The sequence below is a fragment of the Coregonus clupeaformis genome, chromosome 24, assembly GCF_020615455.1.
Source record: "Coregonus clupeaformis isolate EN_2021a chromosome 24, ASM2061545v1, whole genome shotgun sequence".
NCBI classification, from domain to species: Eukaryota; Metazoa; Chordata; class Actinopteri; order Salmoniformes; family Salmonidae; genus Coregonus; species Coregonus clupeaformis.
Window position 1 is genome coordinate 36,189,484 of NC_059215.1, and position 25,655 is coordinate 36,215,138.

The window sequence follows — 25,655 nt, forward strand, 5'->3', positions numbered from 1 at the left end:
GGATTGAATCGAGCCCTAAAGCTTTTTTTGAACAAACGACTACAGACAGACACATCACCCTGCCTTAATCTGTGTCTGAGGAAACCAGCACTACATTTTCCCCCCTTTCCATTCTCGTCCACAGCAGAACATTCCAACTGTTTGAGGCCTTTGGAGAGTGATTGAATTTAGAGCAACTGTCTAACCATTCCTGTCTTTGTCTGAATCCAAAACTTGTAAACGGGTATTCGTAGCAAACTTTATTACAAAATAATTGTTACCTCTAGACATCAACACAAATCAAATACTTAATGATTAAAAATGACAGATTTGACAAATAGACTTTGTAAACATTATCTTTTAACAAATACTACAGGAGCTTTAATATGACCTCATTCATCGCCTGCCCTATATTGTGGTCCTCCCCTAAATAAGTGGAACGTTACCTGCAGTGATGGCCAACACTGGCCAGTGCAAGTACATGACCACTGTTTAATGGCCATGGAGTTGACTGTCAGAGTGCAGACCACAGCCCTGATTGAGCATGGTGTCTGGAAGTGGGTCAGACAGTCTTTGGAGTACTAATCTTAATGCTCTGGCCCCATAGGAGAGAGGATGTGGGGCTGTTTCACTTGTCGGTGTCCTCTTCCTCCTCCGTCTCCATGTAGCACAGACACAGCTGCTCTTTCCCCAGCAGGATCAGGGAGTCTCCACTGCAGTGCCAATTCAGTGATTGCACCTGGAAACCACCTAGGAAGGAGGGACACAAAAGGGGCGTTAAGGATCTCCACCTACTGCTCAAATATGCCAAGCTAAAGTGTCCCTACCAGTGTGCTGTTCCTCCATTTCAATATTTACCATACCTCTTCGAGTACCCCCAGCTTATTCGTTCTATCCGAGTACTTGATTTAACTTGAAGAGGTTTGGGAAACACTGTTCTATTTGCGTGGCTTTTGTGGTGACCTGATGAAGATCCATTGTTAACCAATAAAGGTACATGTTGGAGCATTTGACTGTGCTTGACTACTACACGGTTTTATTAAAACCCAGCACTCCATGATAAGTGATGTTTGACTTCACATGCTATGGGGTTTGTGGTGACGATGGCGGCCGGGTCACAGCTACAGTACCTTCAGCGGGGACCTGGACAGAGACGCAGCCTGCGGGGGACCAGAGGTAGAGCTTGGCGTTGCCGGTGCAAAGGGCCAGACGGGGTCGACGGGGGTCCCACTGGAAGCAGCGCACGGCCGACGTCTGCTCCAGAACCGCCAGCAGCCCCAGCCTCTGCATGTCCCATACCCACACCACGCAGGCCATGTTGTCTGCAGGGGTAGGCGCACACGCCAGAGTCAGCACAGTCATTGTCCTACAGCCACCATACAATTAAATGGGACTAGTAATTCTGTGACAGCCACCAAATGCTATACAAACAATACAGAAAATTGACAACATCTAACCCTGGTTGGTAAAGGGTCGGTTTGTGGGTCTGCAGATTTGACACCTGTGGCTAGTAGAGCAACGTTCCAGTGTGAATCTGTCCCTTACCATTCTTCGTGGCCAGGTAGCGGTTGTCCGAGCTGAAAGCCATGGAGGAGACCCCGACTTTAGGGTTGGCACGGTCCAGGTCAGGTTTGACCACAGGTACCTGGACTGGCAATGGGCAGATCTCATCTACAACAGAGGCGTGCACCACAAAAGCAGGATCAATAAGTCAGCCAGACAATTTTGACAGTCTGATATAGACTCTCTGATTTAAACTGTTGATTTTCCAGTTTACTAATAAAGAGTATGCTGAATATGGGTTAATGAGAACATTGGAGTCAGTTATACCATCTCAATTTCAAGTCAATCTTTATGCCAAATTGCATATTTTCTTATTATACTTTACATAATGTTGGTTTAATGAAAGAGTTACAGCTAATAATGTTGCATATTTAATTAAAATGTACACTCCTGTTGGCTAATATCCGCTGCCATGTGTGGCGTGATGAGTTGGGCTCACATTTACTCTGTGTGTTGAAAAGGGTGCTCCCCATGGTGATGTGTTGCTGGATGGACAGGTCTGCACTCCCCACCACCGGCCTCCTCTCCACCTCCTTGTAGATCACCTGACAACACAAGCTCCAGTCAGTCACCTGGCATGGTCAACACTTCCTCATCTACACCCAAGCATTAAGAGTGACAGCAAAAGATTTGGACAGAAAGTGCCCTGGTAGGTAAATAATGGTCCTTTCGTAGCTCTTGCTCACAATTAAAAGCAGATTTTATTTTTCTTTAGATTAAAAGCATCGTGTTTCAAGCAATTACTTTGGACATGACATAAAGCAGTAGAAGGAGACATGAAATGGTGTGTGAGTACTGTAGCAGAGGAGAGAGTGAGAACTTTCAAAATACAGCTAGCTGGTATGATGCATTTTGCATCACACCAGCTGTAGTTCTATATTTTGAAAGTTGTATATCTACATACACCGACAAAATTATGTGGACACCCCTTCAAATGAGTGGATTCGTCTATTTCAGCCACACCGTTGCTGACTGGTGTATAAAATCGAGCACACAGCCATGCAATCTCCATAGACAAACATTGGCAGTAGAATGGCCTTACTGAAGAGCTCGGTGACTTTCAACGTGGCACGGTCATAGGATGCCACCTTTCCAACAAGTCAGTTCGTCAAATCTCTGCCCTGCTAGAACTGCCCCAGTCAACTGTAAGTGCTGTTATTGTGAAGTGGAAACGTCTAGGAGCCACAAAGTGGTAGGAGACACAAGCTCACAGAATAGGACCGCCGAGTGCTGAAGCGCGTAGCGTGTAAAAATCGTCTGTCCTCGGTTGCAACACTCACTACCGAGTTCCAAACTGCCTCTGGAAGCAACATCAGCACAATAACTGTTCGTCGGGAGCTTCATGAAATGGGTTTCTATGGCTGAGCAGCCGCACACAAGCCTAAGATCACCATGCGCAATGCCAAGCGTCAGCTGGAGTGGTCTAAAGCTCGCCGCCATTGGACTCGAGCAGTGGAAACGCATTCTCTGGAGTGATGAATCACGCGTCACCATCTGGCAGTCCGACGGACGAATATGGGTTTGGCGGATGCCTGAATGCATAGTGCCAACTATACAGTTTGATGGAGGATGAATAATGGTCTGGGGCTGTTTTTCCATGGTTCAGGCCTCTTAGTTCCAGTGAAGGGACATTTTTACGCTAGACGATTCTGTGCTTCCAACTTTGTGGCAACAGTTTGGGGAAGGCCCTTTCCTGTTTCAGCATGACAATGCCCCCGTGCACAAAGCGAGATCCATACAGAAATGGTTTATCGAGATCGGTGTGGAAGAACTTGACTGGCCTGCACAGAGCTCTGACCTCAACCCCATTTAACACCTTTGGGATGAATTGGAACGCCAACTGCGAGCCAGGCCTAATCGCCCAACATCAGTGCCCGACCTCACTAAATGGAAGCAAGTCCCCTCAGCAACGTTCCAACATCTAGTAGAAAGCCTTCCCAGAAGAGTGGAGGCTGTTATAGCAGAAAAGGGGGGAGCAACTCCATATTAATGCCCATGATTTTGGAATGAGATGTTCGACGAGCAGGTGTCCACATACTTTTGGTAATGTAGTGTATATACACTTAGTGTAACAAAACATTAAGGACAACTGCTCTTTCCATGACAGACTGACCAGGTGAACACAATTGGCCCAGCGTCGTCCAGGTAGGGGAGGGAATGGCCGGCAGGGATGTAGCTCAGTTGATAGAGCATGGCGTTTGCAACGCCAGGGTTGTGGGTTCGTTTCCCATGGGGGGCCAGTATAAAAATAAAAAAATGTATTCACTAACTGTAAGTCGCTCTGGATAAGAGCGTCTGCTAAATGACTAAAATGTAAATGTAATGTAAATGTGAAAGCTATGATCCCTTATTGATGTCACTCACTTGTTAAATCCACTTCAGTGTAGATGAAAGGGAGGAGACAGGTTAAAGAAGGATTTTTAAGCCTTGACAATTCAGACATGGATTGTGTATGTGTGCCATTGAGAGGGTGAATGGGCAAGACAACATTTTTAAGTGCCTTTGAACGGGGTCTGGTAGTAGGTGAAAGGCGCACCGGTTTGTGTCAAGAACTGCAATGCTGCTGGATTTTTCACACTCAACAGTTTCCTGTGTGTATCAAGAATGTTCCACCACCCAAAGGACATCCAGCCAACTTGACAACTGTGGGAAGCATTGGAGTCAACATCAGGCAGCATCCCTGTGGAACGCTTTCGACACCTTGTAGAGTCCATGCCCCGACGAATTGAGGCTGTTCTGAGGGCAAAGCGGGGGGAGTGCAACTCAATATTAGGAAGGGTTCCTTAGTGTTTTGTACACTGTGTATATTTAAGCAATAAGGCCAGAGGGGGTGTGGTATAATGCCAATATACAACGGCTTAGGGCTGTTTTGCACGACGCAACACGGAGTGCCATGACACAGCCCTTAGCCATGGTATATTGGACATAATCACAAACTCCCGAGGTCCCTTATTGCTATTATAAACTGGTTACCCACGTAATTAGGGCAGTAAAAATACATGTTTTGTCTTACCCGTGGTATACGGTCTGATATACCACAGCTTTAAGCCAAATCAGCATTCAGGGCTCGAACCACCCAGTTTATAAATATACACTGCTCAAAAAAATAAAGGGAACACTAAAATAACACATCCTAGATCTGAATGAATGAAATAATCTTATTAAATACTTTTTTCTTTACATAGTTGAATGTGCTGACAACAAAATCACACAAAAATTATCAATGGAAATCAAATTTATCAACCCATGGAGGTCTGGATTTGGAGTCACCCTCAAAATTAAAGTGGAAAACCACACTACAGGCTGATCCAACTTTGATGTAATGTCCTTAAAACAAGTCAAAATGAGGCTCAGTCGTGTGTGTGGCCTCCACGTGCCTGTATGACCTCCCTACAACGCCTGGGCATGCTCCTGATGAGGTGGCGGATGGTCTCCTGAGGGATCTCCTCCCAGACCTGGACTAAAGCATCCGCCAACTCCTGGACAGTCTGTGGTGCAACGTGGCGTTGGTGGATGGAGCGAGACATGATGTCCCAGATGTGCTCAATTGGATTCAGGTCTGGGGAACGGGCAGGCCAGTCCATAGCATCAATGCCTTCCTCTTGCAGGAACTGCTGACACACTCCAGCCACATGAGGTCTAGCATTGTCTTGCATTAGGAGGAACCCAGGGCCAACCGCACCAGCATATGGTCTCACAAGGGGTCTGAGGATCTCATCTCGGTACCTAATGGCAGTCAGGCTACCTCTGGCGAGCACATGGAGGGCTGTGCGGCCCCCAAAGAAATGCCACCCCACACCATGATTGACCCACCGCCAAACCGGTCATGCTGGAGGATGTTGCAGGCAGCAGAACGTTCTCCACGGCGTCTCCAGACTCTGTCACGTCTGTCACATGCTCAGTGTGAACCTGCTTTCATCTGTGAAGAGCACAGGGCGCCAGTGGCGAATTTGCCAATCTTGGTGTTCTCTGGCAAATGCCAAACATCCTGCACGGTGTTGGGCTGTAAGCACAACCCCCACCTGTGGACGTCGGGCCCTCATACCACCCTCATGGAGTCTGTTTCTGACCGTTTGAGCAGACACATGCACATTTGTGGCCTGCTGGAGGTCATTTTGCAGGGCTCTGGCAGTGCTCCACCTGCTCCTCCTTGCACAAAGGCGGAGGTAGCAGTCCTGCTGCTGGGTTGTTGCCCTCCTACGGCCTCCTCCACGTCTCCTGATGTACTGGCCTGTCTCCTGGTAGCGCCTCCATGCTCTGGACACTACGCTGACAGACACAGCAAACCTTCTTGCCACAGCTCGCATTGATGTGCCATCCTGGATGTGCTGCACTACATGAGCCACTTGTGTGGGTTGTAGACTCCGTCTCATGCTACCACTAGAGTGAAAGCACCGCCAGCATTCAAAAGTGACCAAAACACCAGCCAGGAAGCATAGGAACTGAGAAGTGGTCTGTGGTCACCAGCTGCAAAACCAGTCCTTTATTGGGGGTATCTTGCTAATTGCCTATAATTTCCACCTGTTGTCTATTCCATTTGCACAACAGCATGTGAAATGTATTGTCAATCAGTGTTGCTTCCTAAGTGGACAGTTTGATTTCACAGAAGTGTGATTGACTTGGAGTTACATTGTGTTGTTTAAGTGTTCCCTTAATTTTTTTGAGCAGTGTATTTAACTGCAACTGGTCTTTCTTGCCATCAGTTCAATCAATGAACATATTAGTAGAGATTAAGAAGTAGAATGGGGGAAGGACAGGGAGGGGGAATAGAGGGTTAAGAATGATTGACGGAGAGTAGTAGAGTAAGGGCACACTAGTGAAAGTTGTATTGACCCTTAACCCCTACCCCTCAGCATGTTAGGTCATCCCATAACTGACATTTACTAATTGGAAAGAGTACTCACAGCTTTAGTATTGTTGATGGTGGCTGGGTGGTCAAACTCAGTCACTTTCTTCCAGGTGATGTGGTTTAGGATCCGCACCTGAGTGGGACATGATCAAAACCATCAGGTAAGACCACCTCATCAGTCATACACCAAGTCCATGTCACTATAGTCTAAAATAGCTTCAATTCCTTCTAGTCTTTTCTCCATGTCTATGGGCTGATATTCCAGACACAGAATGCATTCTCCATTGAAAGTGCTTTCATTACAGGACTACGCCTAATCTGTGTCTGGGAAACCAGCCCCAAATGTTTGGAATGGGACTTGACCAATAATCACTTTTCTGTTCAGGCATGCGCACGATAGCAATTCCAGGATAAGAGTTTATATTATATTGATGTGGTTCCTGAGAAGATAATCTACACCAGTGTTAATTTTGGCAGCTATTTTAGATTTAGTCTTAAAATACAGTTTACTCGTCACATTTTAGTAATTTCATACTTCGTTAGTTTGAGTTATCAGTCACATAAGTCAGTGCATTTTATCCAATACATAACTAAAACTTGTGCAGATAGTATTGTCCAGCTAGGCCTACTATCCCCTCCTATACCTTAGCTGGCAACATTGCTATTGTGGCAGATTTGAACCAATACCAGCAATAATGAACCATATGGCTATAAAGCCTTGGCTACAGGTTAAACTATTTACATCTCTGATTTTCTCCCCATCATAACTGTCAGAGGGGGATGTATAACAGTGGTTTCCTTAAAGGGGAGAATGAGCTTTCCAAGAACGGCAGAAGTATTAAATGTCGGAAAAAAGCAACTGCAACTTGCATTTGCGGAAATGCGAGAGTGGCAACACAGATGAATTACAGCGCACATTGTGTGAACAGAGCCAAATTGGCCTATATGAAAGCAAATATTATCAAATACATTACTGTTTCTAATTGAGGCAAGTTAAAATTGAAGTGTCCTGGCTGCGCATCAGTTGAAAAGAGAAAATAGTGATTTAAGTGACCGCCTGGGAGCTGTGTGTGGGAGAGCCGGGTCTGCTCAAGCAGCCCGCGCGACTGAAAGGCGTTATCGGCCAATGAGAGGATTTCATTAAATATTCTACTAAGGCATGCATGCTTATCAGTGGACAAAACAGATGAAAAGGAGCTTCATGTCAAATTGAATGACCATTAGTCTCACGTGGAATTCTCGTCTAGTTACAATTTCAGCAACTAAAATGAAAAGTCATTTGTAATAGTTAGTTTTTTGCCAAGGCATTTGTAGTTATCATCAATCGTTTATCAGGAAAAATAGGTAATTGACTAAATTAACAATAATTTAACAAAATGAACACTGATCTGCACCGGTTGCACAGAATGTGTGCATCTGGAAGGCACCCTAAGCCTATAGGAAGAGAAGGAGGAGACAGAGCCCAGACCTTTTCATCATAGCTGCCGATGGCCAGGAACTGGCTGCTGGGACTCCAGGCCAGAGACTTGATGCCCAGCGACCACTCATACGCACTGAAGGTGGACAGCAGCCGGCCGTCCAGCGAGTACAGCAGCACCTTGTACTGGGGAGCGCGCGCACACACACACACACAACACTAGTTCACACACACACATACTCAGGGTTCCCACTCTATGTCAACATATTGTCAACTAATTTTCCAATGGCTTACCTCTAAACAGCTGTCCCACACAGCCAGAACACAGCCATTAGGAGACCACTCCACCCCCGCCAAGTCCTGGGTCTCTGTTTCAAAGTGCTTTGAAAGGTAGACATGGAGGTCAAACAAGAGGATCCAGACAATTAGCAGAAAATAGACAGGGACAAACTGCGCATCTGTACAGGTGCATCTGTGGTTTGGGTCCCACTTTACAATGTGTCAAAATGTACACTGAGTGCACAAAACATTGGGAACACAAGCTCTTTCCATGACAGACTGACCAGGTGAAAGCTATGATCCCTTATTGATGTCACTTGTTAAATCCACTTCAAATCAGTGTAGATGAAGGGGAGGAGACAGGTTAAAGAAGGATTTCTTAGCCTTGAGACAATTGAGACAGATTGTGTATGTGTGCCATTCAGAGGGTGAATGGGCAAGACAAAATATTTAAGTGAACTGGGTATGGTAGTAGGTGTCAGGCACACTGGTTTGCGTGTCAAGAACTGCAACGCTGCTAGGTTTTTCACGCTCAAAGGTTTCCCGCGTGTATCAAGAATGGTCCACCACCCAGTCCATGCCCTGATGAATTGAAAGTGTTCCTAATGTTTTGTATACTCAGTATATGTATGCATGTATCAAACTAAAATGTAAATCCAAAGGTTTTTGGACACTCCCGTGGTGCGAGCTCGGAGGGGCGCTCACCCTCAGTAGGTGCCAGTCGTCACACACAAACATGCTAACGTAGTCTTTGCAGTCGCGGCGCTCTGCTAGGGCCATGTAGCAGCCGTCCCTGCTGAAGTCTATCCCTGGAACGACAGATAAGGGGGTCAACACTTCACAGGAAACGGTATTTAACAGTTTGTCAAATTCAGTCCTCAAGTGCCAAAGGTTGCACATTTCTGTTCTTGCCCCACACAACCACACCTGACTCAACTACTAATTGTCAAGTCGTTGTACAAAGACAATGTTGGGATAGAGGACAATTTGCAGATGCAAAAGTACAATGATATGCTTTAGACCTACATTATGTTAATCTAGTGGACACATCAGTCCAAAATGATTTGTGCTCATTTAGTCGTCATGTGAACCCAATTGGAGACTGTACCTATAGCCTTGGTGTGCTGTACAGCACAGTCTATTGGAGTGTAATTATCAAGAGGCCTTCAGCGGCAAGTGGTTGGCATTGCTGGATTATTTATACGGTGACTCCAACGGTGCTTGGGTCACGTAGTGGTGGTGGTGGTGGTGTGTGAACCTTTTGGGTAGTGGTTAGAGCCCAAGACAATAACTCCACCGGCCGCTGACAGAAAGGATATGGCGAGCATGCACCATTTCCTGAAGAGGGCTCCAGCTGTCAGCAGATGGCCCATAGGCCCTAAGGTCAAAGGACAGGGAGGGACGCGATTCACGAGCCCATATATCAGCCAGTCAGTGTGGCACTGTCCCCAGGTCCTCTCGCTGACGTAGAAAAACACACAAATATACTCACGTACTTACCCTTCTGACATGCCTTGGGATACTTGATGTAAGATACGGCTTTGGTGCACAAGGACCAGACGGTAACTCTCAGCTGTCAAAAAAAAGAAACAAATGTAACAAACTAACTCATCTCCCAGTGAAAGGATAGCTAGCACAGGGGAATAGCCTACATCAAAGACTCATCCATCCAAAAACAGACACCTTTGATCTGTGATCAATTCTTTTTTATATTCTGCGCCTATTTAATATGGCACCGACAACATAGTGTAAAATGAACTGCGTCGCTGTTTACGCCAGATGCCCTCTTCATTGGCAACATGTCCTCGCCTCTGTAAGAAGAGCTGGATGGAGGCTTTAATGTGATAAGTGTGGAGCTCTGAGAGCAGGCCGTCAACAACAGCCACCTATTAATAAGAGCTCAATCAACTCTTCGACTAATGAGACCGCTGAGAGCTCCTCCCTGCCCCCGCCACTCCATCAGTTTAGGTTTTATACCAAACACAGCAGTCACCCGTTCGGCCTCAACACGGCCCCTAGGGGGACTCCGTGTCTGTCTGTGAAAGAGATCCACGAGGGTCTTCGTGATGGTTAAGACTAAGAGGAGATGTTGTCGCAAATGGTTAAGCAGTCACAAGGGAAAGTTCTAAACTAAACGCTACAATAATGAAATCTCTAGCCTATCCATTAACAGCAGTAAAGTACAAGTATGACCCTTATCGGTTACCAGCAGGACTGGACAATAGAAACAAGGCCAATGCCAGTCTATGTACCCGTAAAGAGTCAGTCAAATGAACATAACTAGGTCTACACTGTAAGAAGCACAATAATAGTATTTGCATTCAGGCTAGAGCTAGCCTAGTTATTGGCACTCCTAAAAGTAAAAGCCAGAACAGAAGTCATTCTAAGCCATCCAAATGACATTGTGGCTGTGTAGCCTACCAACACAAGTATGTTATGGGTGTAAAATGCAAGGCCTTCATATTTTATTTTACAACCTAGTAAGCCAATATAATGTGTGTGCATACACTTCTCCCCACCCGGTCTTATCATACTTTGAATACTAAGCCTGTGCAAATGCTGGACTAAACTAGTCTCGGTGATCAGCCAAGACTGTTATGTGGCTTCATAACAAGAAATAAGCCTGAGACAGAAGTGACAAAGTTGAGGGTCGTCAATTCAAGTGTGAACTGTAATCAAGACCCTCAGCCTCTGTGCTGCCTTGCGAGGCAGCGGCTTATATTGTGTGCACGTCAGAACACTCACACCGACACACTCCCAAAATTCCTATTAAAACGTAATTCAGGGTTCTCTCTTTGCCTGCACTTACCTTCCTGTAAGAGAAGTGCAAACATCAGAAAACTACACAACTGTATGAAGAAAGACATTATGAACTTTAAATAGCTCTAGTTTCCTAGCATGGCATCCTGCATGCTTTCCCTGATTTTCTAACTAGGGCTCATGATAAGTCTTTCTCACTCAGGGGAGGAAGGCATTCAGACAGCAGTCTGTCTGACCTACTGGCTGTTGCTTCGCTGGGTAACGGTTTAACTGTACAGGGCACGCTCCTGAGGTACCAAGACATCCAGCTGTGGCCTGTCATTACACCCACACGCTTACCCCCTGTCCACGGATCCATGGAAACCAACGTCAACACAGCTCTTCTTGGACAACTTGTACCCCACCACATTGACATGGTTGGGAGGTTGTCAAGGGGGGGGGAAGAGGTAGAGCCCCCAAGCCATGGTGTAACTTTAAACTGGGAAGAGGGAGGGAGCGGCACATATGTAAAATAGGTGAGAAATGCTTCTCTGTGTTGCCTGGCATGCCAGTCTGGGGGACTGAAGCTGGTAAAACTACACCTTGGAAGCAAACTGGGGTTTCGGTCTCTTTGGACTGGGGGACAGACAGACAAGATGTTCCAAGAGTAAACAAAATAGCTGCTGTTTATCCATCAGAATAACGGGACACAAAGCATGCTTTGTATTGGCCTTCACAGCACGATCATCAGCTTTATGCTTCTTTCTAGACGTATAAGGAAGTTAGTTACAGTGCATTCGGAAAGTATTCAAACCCCTTGACTTTTTCCACATTTTGTTACGTTACAGCCTTATTCTAAAATGGATTAAATTGGGGGGGGGTTTCCTCAACCTACACACACAATACCCCATAATGACAAAACAAAAACAGGTTTAGAAAATGTTGCACTTTTATTAAAAATAAAAGAAACAAAATCACATTTACGTAAGTATTCAGACCCTTTACTCAGTACTTTGTTGAAGCACCTTTGGCAGCGATTACAGCCTTGAGTCTTCTTGGGTATGACGTTACAAGCTTGACACACCTGTATTTGGGGAGTTCCTCCCATTCTTCTCTGCAAATCCTCTCAAGCTCTGTCAGGTTGGATGGGGAGCGTCGCTGCACAGCTATTTTCAGATCTCTGAGCGCTCTGGAGCAGGTTTTCATCAAGGATCTCTCTGCACTTTGCTCCGTTCATCTTTCCCTCAATCCTGACTAGTCTCCCAGTACCTGCCGCTGAAAAACATCCCCACAGCATGATGCTGCCACCACCATGCTTCACGGTAGGGATGGTGCCAGGTTTCCTCCAGACGTGACGCTTGGCATTCAGGCCAAAGAGTTCAATCTTGGTTTCATCAGACCAGACAATCTTGTTTCTCATGGTCAGAGTCCTTTAGGTGCCTTTTGGCAACTCCAAGCAGGTTATCATGTGCCTTTTACTGAGGAGTGGCTGCCGTCTGGCCACTCTACCATAAAGGCCTGATTGGTGGAGTGCTGCAGAGATGGTTGTCCTTCTGGAAGGAACTCTGGAGCTCTGTCAGAGTGACCATCTGGTTTTTGGTAATCTCCCTCACCAAGACCCTTCTCCCCTGATTGCTCGTTCTGGCCGGGCGGCCAGCTCTAGGAAGAGTCTAGGTGGGTCCAAACTTCTTCCATTTAAGAATGATGGAGGCCACTGTGTTCTTGGGGACCTTCAATGCTGCAGACATTTTTTGGTAGCCTTCCCCAGATCTGTGCCTTGACACAACCCTGTCTCGGAGCTCTATGGACAATTCCTTTGACCTCATGGCTTGGTTTTTACTCTGACATGCACTGTCAACTGTGGGACCTTATATAGACAGGTGTGTGCCTTTCCAAATCATGTCCAATCAATTGAATTTACCACAGGTGGACTCCAATCAAGTTGTAGAAACATCAAGGATGATCATTGGAAACAGGATGCACCTGAGCTCAATTTCAAGTCTCATAGCAAAGGGTCTGAATACTTATGTAAATAAGGTAGGTTTTATATTTTTAATACATTTGCAAAAATTCTAGAAACCTGTTTTCACTTTGTTATTATGGGGTATTGTGTGTAGATTGATGAGGGAAACATTTTATTTAATCAATTTTAGAATAAGGCTGTAACGTAACAAATGTGGGAAAAGGGAAGGGGTCTAAATACTTTCCGAATGCAGGGAGGCCATGTGTCAACGAGAGGGCAGCACATTTTACAGAGTTGTAGCAGAGGTACCTGCTAGGGTGTTGTGGCAACTGGCGGGGTGGATGGAGGGCGTAAACCGTGGCTTACGGCTCTCAACAGTACTGGTTCACTTCCCGTGTGAGGCATTCATTTTACTTTGTTTTTCCTGTTTAAAGCTCTCCCACAGCCTTATTCTAAACTTAACCTCACAGGAGTTATGCCTCAAGCCCTCAACTTAACCCTAGAAAGAACAGTCCCACTGGGACAAGAAAGGCTACACTTGATAAACAGGACCAATTACACCGCAGAATCCCTGACAGCAAATCACAAATCCATCCGCTCCTCCTGTGGCAGCACTTTTTATATGCAAGAGAGAAAGAGAGAATTAGTGATGCTGCGACTCCTGCGAGGAATCTTTACAAAGTCCTATCTGTCAGCAATGGATAAGTTCATATGCATTCCCCATCAGAGACGGTATCTCAACCCGATATAGACCCATTTCTCCTGTTACAGCCTTATAATTCCCCCCATGGATCGGAGTGCAGTGTAGCCAGGCGTCAGTCTGGATGACTGATTGTCGATTGTCAGAGTAGAGCTGTGGAAGCTACTTTGGTTCACAGTTTCTGAAAGCCAACATGCTACACGTTAGCGGGGATCCAGCGCCGCCGGCCAGGCACGCAGCTAACCTGATCCCAACAATGCAAAAACCATTAGAGGTGTATAATGTTCGACGCCGGCCTTGAGTGGATTTCTTCCACCCCGGTTTTATAGCTCGCTCAGCTGGTTTGTTGGATTAGCAGTGAATATGTGCAGCATAGTGCCAGTGCAGAAAATCAGGAGTGGGAATTCAAACATGCATGGCTTTTTGATTCGAACATACAATGAGGGTAAAAGTAATTTGACAAACACCTATTTGAATGACATAGGGCCTATCCATGAAGCTAGGCCTAATTGCCAATTTTATGTCTGTTCTGACGAGTGAGTGGGTAGCCTATCGTATGACAGACAGCCAAGAGACTCTAGGATGTTCTGCTAACTTGTAAGAACAAGGAGAACGCAATACTCTCAAATCGATTTTCCAATAGTCTTATGTACAGTAGCTTAAGTAATTGCGAGGGGCTTTAAGCTAAATCACATAACGCATGCAAGATATGGTGTAAGAAGACCATCTTTCATCATCAAAAAAACTGCTTGTTAACCATTTGAAATAACATGTACATGGACAAAAAGCGCAAAGCACAGTAAAGCACTGCAAACTGTGGTGAGGGCTATATGTCAGATCAGATCCAGAGGCTGGCTCACGCCGTGGCCTGCTGCTCCGTCGACTCTCCCACGTGAAATGGCATATCTACAGAGATGAATGTAAATCCATACCCTCGTCTAGCACTGTCAGCTGTTAACTGACAAATTGCACCCATGTATCAAAACAGTCAGTAGATGTCTGTTCCCGGGGGGGGGGAGAAAAGAAAACACACACAGTCACACACACACACAGTGGGTTCAACACACGGCAGCTGTCCCCTAACAAGTTAATATAGCTTCTTGTTCATGAGCCCCCGGCTGAAACTGAGCCCTGATACGAACACCCGTCTGGCACAGCCTTAATGAAATCTTGGGAGGGGTGAAGGTGAGGTCAGCAGCACTGGGCAAAGCGGGCGTCGTCACCCCCAAAGACTTCTGGTAAACGGGCTTGGCACCCCAAATGGGAAAACAGGGCTTCTTGCATGAGTTCTGAGTCATACAAGGCACCAAACTGAAGAAGAAAGACAAACTGGGGGGGGGGCTACTTGAACTTATCCAATAAGAAATGCACATTTTCTGTTACAAAACTTCTTTTTTTTTTACGTCTTCCCAACATCCACAACTGACAATTGTTCCCTTGTTCTCAGAATTTCATGGACAGATTCCTCCCAATGGCAGGAGACAGACCGAGGAAGACTCCATTCTATTCCTGTGTTTGTTGAAGAAGCAGACAGACACAAAGCAGAAATGTCAGACACTTGCACTCCCTGCTCCCTCCATACACAGTTGTGCCTGGGCCCCGACACCTGTCAGTGAGTCTTGGAGTCGGGTTCGGGCGACAGGCGAGCCCAGCCGTGGCACGGTGCCCAAGTCGTAACCCAAACAGGCGGGCGAGGACGAGTGCAGCCCGCACCCCCCTCTGATACCTAGGGACAAATATGCTCCCAATAAGCCAGACAACTGCACTTTCACCTACAGTCATTGCAGACGTGCAAAGCAGGTTGCGATGATGTCACACCGACACTGGTTTGGTTCCAGCGAGCATGTTCATTCAAAGTCTAAACTAATCAGAAAGACGCTAGAATGTACTTTTTTGCCATTTCTTATTAAGCAAAACACGCCACATTAAACATTTCTAAGTGTGATGGAATTTCACAGCCTATTGGATGTGTGACATGACACATTGGATGGATTGTCATCTTCCAAGAATATAACACATATCTACAGCCCAATTCCGTTTCTCCCACTGTACACTTCCACCATGGATTTCAAAGGGAGGGAGTGGTGTAAGGAATATGGTGAAAACCCCCTTAAGCCCAGGCTTACACCAATCCAGTGCTTTTTAAAATGCTTCAAAGGGAGTGAACGAGTGCACACTTCGGGGAGGAGAAACAGAACAGGACTCAGAAGGAACTTAATTCATGTGTCGAGGATATGACACTAGCTGGAGTAACTGTGAAATCGGGCATACATTTGTCAGGTGGGGCAGGGTCTGATGTCTGCTGGCTATTTTCAGGTCTCCTCCTTCATTATGGGCAGCAACAGTCGACACCAGACAGAAACACATAAACACACACACACTCCTAGTGACTTCACACTTACATGAAACTCTGTAGTGTTGAGAATGTGACGTCCATCTGGGCTCCAGCGCGAGGAGACTAGTCCTATCGAGCCCTCGTCAATCTTACAGTACCAGTCGGGCTGTTCCAGAGACCACACCTGAGAGGAAAGAGAGACAGAGACGGAGAGAGAGATTGTGAGAGAAGGACAACTGCCTTTCCCTGAGCTCGAGCTCAACCTGTACTCAGCAAACCTTTGACCACACCAAATCTGATCGAGAGACGCCATGAAAGACTGGCGATGGTTACCTCTGCAAAAGTAAGCTGTGCATTGCATTTGATGTTAACACCGTCTCAAACGAGGGGTAATTTCCCATTCAAATGGTCAGTAATTAACTACTTAAATTCCACTTTATCTGTGCAAGTTGTTGAATTACATTTGTACACTTTGTTCCCAGCTTAATTTCCCACATTCTGTATACAAATGTTTTTGAAATGCAACACTTTAAGCATGCATCAACAGATTCAGTGAGCAAGCTAATTTGGCAAAAAAAAAAAAAAACACTACACCAACTGTCATTATTGGACAAATGATATCAAAACAATATAGACTAGCCTAATAGAGGACCTCACACCTGCACTAGTCCCCTCTTATACATGGCACAGAGAATGAAGAGCGAGTCAGAGGACCACTCCATGTGGACTATCTGGTCCAGGCAGGTGTAAAGGTGCAAGATCTGTAGGGTGTTCACGTCTCGCACCACCAGCCTGTACTGCACACATGTGGCCTGGGGGGGAGGAGATGGATAGAGACAGTCAGGCACAAAGACAAAGGTTGTGTTCCGGCACAACTACATGTGTACTTATTGGACTTTTTAACTCTGTTGTAAGGCCATGAATGTCCATCTGCCTTGCCTGTTGTCGATGTTTAAAAGTACATATTTTGAGTGCATAAGTAGAGAACATAGGGTGTGCGTCATATTTGCGCCTAAAACATTCATCTGTCTAGACTAGGGTACCTGTCATGTAAGCCCTATTCCTTTAACTAGAAAGAGATTTATATGGGTTAGCGGCTTTCAAATGACCTATAGGCATGTTGCTACAGTGCCTTCAGAAAGTATTCACACCCCTTGACTTTTTAAACATTTTGTTATGTTACAAAGTGGGATTAAAATGTATTTAATTGTCATTCTTTTGTCAACAATCCACACACAATACTCAAATGTCAAAGTGGAAGACAAATTATACTTTTTTGTTAATGAAAAGTAAAACACAAATATATTGATTAGATAAGTATTCAACCCGAGTCAATAAAATGTTACAATCACCTTTGGCAGCGATTACAGCTGTAAGTGTTTTTGGGTAAGTCTAAGAGCTCTGTCAAGTTGATTGTTGATCATTGCTAGACAGCCATTTTCAAGTCTTGCCATAGATTCTCAAGCCAATTTAAGTCAAAACTCTAACTAGGCCACTCAGGAACATTCAATGTCGTCTTGGTAAGCAACTTCAGTGTATATTTGGCCTAGTCCTTGCCAATGAAAGCATACCCACAACATGATGCAGCCACCACTATGCTTGAAAATATGAAGAGTGGTACTCTGATGTGTTGTGTTGGATTTGCCCCAAACATAATGCCTTGTATTGCAGTATTACTTGAGTGCCTTATTGCAAACAGGATGCATGTTTTGGAATATTTTTATTCTGTACAGGCTTCCTTCTTTTCACTCTGCCATTTAGGTTAGTATTGTAACTACAATTTTGATCCATCCTCAGTTCTCTCCTATCACAGCCATTAAACTCTGTAACTGTTTTTAAAGTCACCACTGGCCTCATGGTGAAATCCCTGAGCGGTTCCGTTCCTCTCCAGCAACTGTAGTATCTTTGTAGTGACTGGGTGTATTGATACACCATCCAATGCGTAGTTGATTACTTCACCATGCTCAAAGGGATATTCAGTGTCTTTTTTATTTTTTTTTATTTACACCCATCTACCAATAGGTGCCCTTCTTTGCAAGGCATTGGAAAACCTCCCTGGTCTTTGTGGTAGATTCTGTGCTTGAAATTCACTTCTCGACTGGGGGACCTTACAGATAATTGTATGTGTGTGGTACAGAGATGGGGTAGTCATTCAAAAATCATGTTAACCACTATTATTGTAAACAGTGAGTCCATGGAACTTATTATGCGACTTGTTAAGCAGGTTTTTCTCCTGAACTTATTTAAGCTTTCCATAACAAAGGGGTTGAATACTTATTGACTCAAGACATTTCAGGTTTTCATTTTTAATTACTTTGCAAAAAAATCTAAAAACATAATTCCACTTTGACATTATGGGGTATTGTGTCTAGATCAGTGACACTAAATCTCAATGTAATCAATTTTAAATTCAGACTGTAACAACAAAATGTGGAAAAGGTCAAGGGGTGTGAATACTTTCTGAAGGCACTGTATGTCTGGAACTCTAAATGCATGCATACCAATAAAGTATCTGGGGTGTCAAGGCAGAAATATTTGAAACAGTTGGGTCATTCCACCAAATGACTACCTTTTGGGTAGTGTAACTTCGTAAAGTTTTATTTCACCTCATTTTAACATTCTGTCATAAAGAGCACATGTTCAAATTAGGCTACGAATACGCAGTTATGGCCCCTGCCTCACCGCCGTCCCTCTGGAAACGTATTTTTCAAAGGCTTAGGCTACGAATACGCAGTTAGGCACTGCATCACAGTGCTAACTGTGCCACTAGATCCTGGTTCGAATCCAGGCTCTGTCGCAGCCGGCCGCGACCGGGAGACTCATGGGCGGCGCACAATTGGCCCAGAGTAGGGGAGGGAATGGCCGGCAGGGATGTAGCTCAGTTGATAGAGCATGGCGTTTGCAACACCAGGGTTGTGGGTTCGATTCCCACGGGGGGCCAGTATAAAAAAAAAGATGTATTCACTAACTGTAAGTCGCTCTGGATAAGAGCGTCTGCTAAATTACTAAAATGTAAAAATGAAGGATCCGAATCACGTCATTAACCACGTTTCCATCCACAGTTTTTATGCAAGTAAAGTCATACCGTATAAAAAATGTTTATGACAGCTGTGATGGAAACAGGAAGTTTTGTTACAATTTTATAAATGCCGACAGATAATTTGTTCATTCCACATGGTGGGATCTTTTTGTGTCTGTAAAATGTATTATATGAGAAAGAGCAGTGACCAAGACCAGAGAAGGCACATTTGCTATTTAAAGCAACAGTTTGTGACAAAACTATCGGTAGAGTTGAAAATGCGATGGAAACGCATTGAACTTTAGATTTTTATTCAGTACATGAAAATGTAAGCAAAAAAGTACATTGTGTGCACTATGTCATCACACACTGATTTTTATCCGCAACAAGTCCGTTTGGTGGAAACAAACCACTGGTGGGAAAATTTGCATATTTTCTTTATGCGTATTTTAGAATATTTGCATGAAAATCTGTAGCCAATTGGATGAAACCTAGCTATGTACTACACACAGTCACGTTTCTTTCTTTACTCACCCTCTTCTGAACCCTCAACCAATGTCATAGAAATTATGATGTAGCCTACATCTCTGCCCCATTTCTGAACAGCTGCGATTTGAACTAACGTTCCAAAAATATAGCCTATATGAAGGGCCAGCTACAACCTTCTCGGTCTGTTGAAACGGATATTGCCGTAGCACAAGCAAGACACAGTCAACACATTGCATTGGGGAAAAAAAGTGATGTAATCTTTACAGTTATGCTGCCATATAGCCAGAGTCTGCCTCCTGTTTAGACAATGTTTGCAATGATGATGAAAAAAATTACATTAAATCGCTATTGATTGCCTGTCTGTGTTTTGTTTGTTTGATATGCTGTGTAGGCTACATATAGATTGCCTAAATAGCTGCCTGTAACTCCTGAAAAAAGAACATGAAATTGCTAGACCTGTTTATGACATGCTTATGTTTGCAATAGCCTACTGTTACAACAGACAATTAAAACAGTTTAGTGTACGAGCCGCAGCAGAGTCACGGAGTGACTGAGCACTGAGCAGCAGCTGAAAGGAGGTAGGCTAGTGGATCCTGCATGCCCAGACATCTCTGTATATTTAGCAACAGCTAGTCACTCCATAATAAAAAACATGTTTTAATATCTCAAGAGGTTAAATAAAAAAAGGACTATAGTAAGTGCCTATTAAGTGCCGAATCAAGTAACCCGGTTGACCGTAACAGTGTTGACTGTAACAGGGTTGACGATTTAATCTTAAATCAGCCATAAATCCCCTTGTGAAAGGGGGAATTGTGCAACAGGGAGGGGCAATTGAATGCAAACATCATTTTTAAAAATTACATTGTTAAAACATTTCGAGCCAGTCTATCTATGGGTAACAGAGTTGGCGTGTTATGCTCGACTGGCTCATTTTTCCACAACACACCAGAAAATGGCCAAAAAGAGTAGAACCAGTGATTTGACCATTAGATGTTAGAAAAAATTACTTTAGAATGACTGTTTTCACCATATTAAAATTAGAGTTCAGTTCACGTAACAGGGTTGGCCTTAAAATGAGGGACATACATTTCATGTGATTAGATGAATCACTAATCACATGAAATAAATATTATACTTCAGAAATGACTGTCAAAGCAACAAAATAACTACGGATTTACAATGATGGTGAAAACTTGGAGACGTTTTGGGGTTAAGTGGATTAAAATCTTCCTAGAAGTCACAGAGGGTGCATAGAGGGACATGTTAAAATGCAGAATTTTGGCACTTTAGCAAGTCTTTCTTTATTCAGACCATAAATCTGATTTATCGAATTTTCCATGTGGTCTACATTAAAGGGAACTTCATTTAATATAACAAGTTTTTAAAATTCTATATTGGTGCACAATTTCTACTTAAAATATTAAAGGGACATCAAAGGAACTCATTTCGTGGGACAACCCAGTAGCCTTCAATTAATAAATCATTATTGGCATCAGGAAGTGAGCTGGCAACCGGGTTGCTGGTATCAAATCCTAGATGCCGTTGCCTGCTGTTGTGCCCTTGAGCAAGGCATTTATCCCCACCACAACAACTGCTCCATGGGCGTCCAGTGTGGCAGCCTCCTCCTCCAACCTATATATGTATCTGTTTTTTGTGTACAATCTTAATCATTACATTATATACATTACTAAGTGTATAAAGAAACAAATGATTGCTTACCAAATATTTTCCATCTGGTGAAACTCTGCACAGTTGGTTAGACTGTTTTAAGACTTCAGAGAAGTTCATTTTTGAATAGAACAAAATTACTGGTCACTGTGGAAAGGGGACATGAACATGTGATTAGTAAACTATTCTACAACCCAAAAAACTAGCTACTCGCATTGTTCGCCTAGTCTTGAGTATTTTGGTCAATAATAACCACAAGGTGGCGACTGAGACATGAATGTATTTCAAGCCAAACACCATATGCCTTCTTTGGAAGTTTAGGCTAACTATACTACTGTAGTTAACGTTAACTAAAAATAAAGGAACCCATGTATCTAGTAGTAGTGCGTGTACCAACAAGTTGGTAACGCGACTTTTGACATGCACATTGCATTGGTAGCACAGAAGAGTTAAGGCTCTCTATGGCAAGCGAGTAGGTTTGACAGATTAGCTAACTAAGTAACTACACCTGTTTGATGTCGTTTGAAATGGCTAGCTATCAATGTATAATTTGTTATTCATAACAGTCGCGTAGACAAACCAGTAAATGTGAATGAATGACGAACGTCAGCTAACGTGATGTTTTTTGCATTCTAAGCAAGCTGGCTCTAATCAAGTTATCGGCAAGCTTACCTTAGCTAGCCTAACATTAGCCAAGCTAGCTAGCTAGATACCGTAGTTCACTAATTCGTTCCACACATATAACGGTAGGTTTTATGTTTAGCGTGATGTTTATCGTCCAAGGTTGAGCGACTCACCAGTATCCAAGATTTGTTGGAAACTTTACTCGTTCACATGCTATCAAACAAGTGCATGACAACAATAACTGTCTGATGCTTATTTCGGTGCGTTTGATTTACCTCACCTCTAGTACCGGTTGCGCAAGAGTCTGGTCAAAGATCAAACTACTCTGTCAACCGACGTGGTGAGCGCGCAAAATTAAACGCACCTGATAACAAGAGCGCCATCCAATCAGCATGAAGACAGTTTTTCCTATGCCGGGAAATGTAGTTCAGCAGAGGTTACATTGAGGGGATTCGATTATCTGGCCCGGGTTGCCCCTTTGGAGGGAGTTTGCATATGGTGAAAAGTGAGTACATTCGTTTTGGAACCGGGCTGCCTCCCGGGCGTGAGTCAGTTGCCGCGTTCAAAACAACTGAGAACTCGGAAAATTCCGACTACAGTGCGTTCAAGACAACTGGGAACTCAGAAAAAAAAACTAGCTCCGACTGGGAAAAATCGTTTTGAACAGTCATCCAACTCGGAATTCCTAATCAAGAACTCGGGCCTCTTTTGCTGCATTCACGTGCTAGTCTGAACTCAGACATTTGTGACATACTAACTGGTTTAACGTGGCACATGTATATGGTACTAGGGTGTAACAAGCCCCCCTAAGAACAATGCCTAATTGCTGACACAAAAAAAGCAACGTTTGGGAAAAAAATGGTATGTGGATGAAGGCTATGCTTAGGTGAATAAACTATAAAGGGAAATAAATGGCTACAGTTTACACTTTTTTTGTTATTTCATGAAATGTTGTTTTTAGAAAAGGGGTGTTTTTAAAAGTACCTGGATAACTGACCTGCACATTAATTGTCTTTGTTCTTTCTTTGTTGTTCCTTTTCCATACAATCCATCATGTACAATTGCACTAAATATGATTTGAATAATGCAAGATTTTAAATCCCAGCAGTCTTTAAAATGACATTCAGGAGCAAAAGATTTTAAATAGTTGTTTTTAATTCATTCAAAAAAATATTCATTGGAATATAATATTGGAATGAAATATAACTTATAACATTAAATAACATTGGAATATAGCATTTAATAACTAACTTAACTAATTAATTCAGTGTAACATTTATGTGGCCACTTTCTTATGCTCTGCTATTGCATGATTCTAATTTGTACATTGGTCACAAATGTAAATAAAGCTTTCCCCAGTTAAATTGGAGCACAGCTCATGAGCCCACCTCCTGTACTGCTCACCTGTGACTGAAAACAGGGGGAGAGATGCCAATTAAAAGGCTCTCTCTTAAAAACGTAGCTAGATATCTAGCTATATGACATAAAATGCTGTGTAAAATAGCTAAAAGGCTATAAAGTAACATTAACTGTAAAGCTATCAGTCACTAGTGGAAACATTTACAAATGCAATTAAGTTATGTTACCTTTTTAATGTATTTTACGTCAGACGATCTTGCAGTAAGGTTGCTAGCTAGCACTCCCAGCAGCTTATTCTAACTAGCTAGCTGGCTAGCATTTACTGCTAGTGAAGTTGCTAGCCATCAAGTTAGCATAAACTAGCACTAACTGGGCTAGTCATTGTCTAAATGACAGGTAGAAACACATTCATACCCATAAAGGGGTAACTAGCCCCCAGGGGCCAGTTACCCCCTAGTAAGGGGGGGGCGAGTTGCCCCCAACACACTCATCTAACATATTACTACTTTACTCCAACATTATCAACATTTTTCTCTCTAAACAAATGGATTATATCTTAAGGCTTTCCTACTTGTATATTTAAAAAAACAATTATAGGTCTAGCTTCACTGGAATATATCTACAACCTTTTCAAAATGTTACAAAATTAGATCAACTTACCACAAAATCGTTTTGTTGAAATATCTCCAAAAGTTGTGATGACACAGAGGACATTTTTTGTTGAGGAAGAGCAGTGGCAGCCAGAGAAAGCGTTGGGAAAATAATTTCATGACATCTTGTGGTCTTAATGTGAATTACAGGGGGGAAGCTACTACATGGGGGCAGTTACCCCAGGGGGCTAGTTACCCCCAAGTACCCTAACTACAACCAGTTAGCAAGATTGACATTTCAGAGTTTCCTAGTTCCGACTAGCATGTGAACGCCGCATTTCTAGAGCTCAGACTTTCCGACCTTAAGGCACTGACATAATGATTTGACCTCGTTTTTGCCCGTTCACCTCATGGGTCATAGCCCTGCGCACAGCAGCTCAAGTTAATACAACTCCCTCATTGTTACAATGCGAGATATTGTTTCTTGTCTGAAAAATGTTACATATATATATATTTTAACTCTAAAATATGTTAGAAATTGGAATGTGACAGTGATCTCCGGTAGTCCTAATCATTTCGAGGCTATTTAAGGATAGTACTATTAGTGCTCCATATAATAATTGCGTTGCAGAAGTTTAAAACTATGTAGCCTTTAGATAGGCTATGCACAAGTATAAAACAACGTATTTTCGTTTCAAAGCTTTATTGTTAGAACTCTTTTCCCAATGGTTTATCTAGCAGTTGCCTCCATGTGCCCCCTAGTGAGTTAGGAAAATGTTTCCCGCTTATGTGCGCCCAAACCGCGGCTAACACCTCCTCCTGTCACCCGAATCCCACCCAACTCTAAATCTCAACAACACAATCTCCCGGAGGAAGCTCATGACACTTAAAGTTTCCTCGCTTTATCATCTAATGATTTTCTTCGTCGTGAGTGGTCAGCCATTTCTGGAAGGAGAAAAAAAAGACTCGATAATGTGTGCTTTTTAATCGATGGCTTGATTTTTGACGAATGTTACAGATATGAGACATGTTATAAAAAGGATAATAAGCTGTTTATCACTACCACATTATTTTTGGACGTAGTCAAACTGGATCACGCTCATTTTGTTTGGTAAGTGTTCTTGTCTTTGCAGTTTGCACATAGGTCTAATGATGTTATGGGAAGCAGTCACCTTGCAATGTTTAAACAAAGGGCATTAGCCTACAGCTTTACAATTATTTCTCCATATAAAAATCATACTTTGAGCATTACTACATAGTTAAAGGTCTGTAAAGCAATATTCAGAAGAAGATTTGGGAAATTGGCATCTCCAAAATATTATATTGAACAGAAACTGAAACTCCTGCCAATTATTCTGATTTAAAAGGGTAAACTGACTTACAAGTCAAGTTGAGTTGTATAAACATGTTAAGCACCAACAATACCAACTTGGAGAAACAAAACTCAAACATAACCCATCGTTTTTCTGTCAACCGTCCTTGTCAATACAAAAAAAATCAAGAATGCATTAAAAATATTGTACGGTGTTCAGAGTAGGCTACACAATAGCTATATGTTGATAAGTTTGATAGGAAAATAAAGACTCAATTTCAGAAGTTCTAATTTTTTGAGAGAGTTATTGATGACGAAACCTGGAAAAATAAGTTGTGAAAATATATTATCATTATTATGGTATTGCTATAATAACAATAATAATAGACTAGAAATAGTAAGAGACGAATAATAATAATAATAATAATAATAATATAAAAATGTATTTTGTTTTCTGACAGGCTATTTAAATCTACTCCCGTTAAATTGAAATACACTATCATCGTAGATTCAGTTACATTTCACAGATTTTAAAAGTTCGTCAGTCAACCTAATTTGTATTTGTGGAAATATGGGTAAGACAAATGGCATTTCGAATTTTCTCCCACAACACGGGTATTAGCCTAGTTTGCAGGAGGGCAAATTACCCAGGAGGACTGGCTTGTATTGTGTATCTATCTGGTCGTTGTCATGGGCGCTACATGGTGTTTCCAACTTGGGCGTGGAACAGGTGAATTTAAATCAGGATATCCCACGCATCAATGTGCAAT

At 43.2% G+C, this 25,655-nt stretch overlaps 2 protein-coding genes across 5 annotated transcripts in view; one reads left to right on the top strand and one right to left on the bottom strand.

Annotated features, from left to right (window-relative positions):
• Nucleotides 1-224: 224 nt before the first annotated feature.
• wrap73 (WD repeat containing, antisense to TP73) lies at nucleotides 225-21,929 on the bottom strand. 3 transcript variants are annotated; one of them, XM_041846071.1, is made up of 13 exons: nucleotides 21,905-21,929; nucleotides 21,052-21,147; nucleotides 16,484-16,636; nucleotides 15,892-16,008; nucleotides 9,588-9,660; nucleotides 8,793-8,896; nucleotides 8,103-8,189; nucleotides 7,860-7,994; nucleotides 6,447-6,524; nucleotides 1,982-2,087; nucleotides 1,525-1,650; nucleotides 1,110-1,301; nucleotides 225-729 (listed from the first exon to the last, which is right to left on the bottom strand). In XM_041846071.1, the coding sequence occupies exons 2-13, from the start codon at nucleotides 21,118-21,120 to the stop codon at nucleotides 608-610; spliced, it is 1,362 nt and encodes a 453-aa protein (XP_041702005.1). In that variant the 5' UTR covers nucleotides 21,121-21,147; nucleotides 21,905-21,929; the 3' UTR covers nucleotides 225-607. The 3 variants fall into 3 exon arrangements, with proteins under 3 accessions (XP_041702005.1, XP_041702004.1, XP_041702006.1); XM_041846070.1 differs by lacking the exon at nucleotides 21,905-21,929 and adding an exon at nucleotides 21,798-21,898; XM_041846072.2 differs by lacking the exons at nucleotides 21,052-21,147; nucleotides 21,905-21,929 and adding an exon at nucleotides 19,378-19,476.
• tp73 (tumor protein p73) overlaps nucleotides 16,015-25,655 on the top strand; it is a 51,454-nt gene continuing 41,813 nt past the window's right edge. The window contains exon 1 of one of the 2 annotated variants that reach the window (XM_041846065.2): nucleotides 16,015-16,167. In XM_041846065.2, the coding sequence (XP_041701999.1) occupies nucleotides 16,136-16,167 (32 nt within the window). In that variant the 5' untranslated portion in view covers nucleotides 16,015-16,135. Of the gene's footprint in view, nucleotides 16,168-24,510; nucleotides 24,685-25,655 lie in introns of those variants that run through there. The other variant, XM_041846067.2, reaches the window with a different exon arrangement.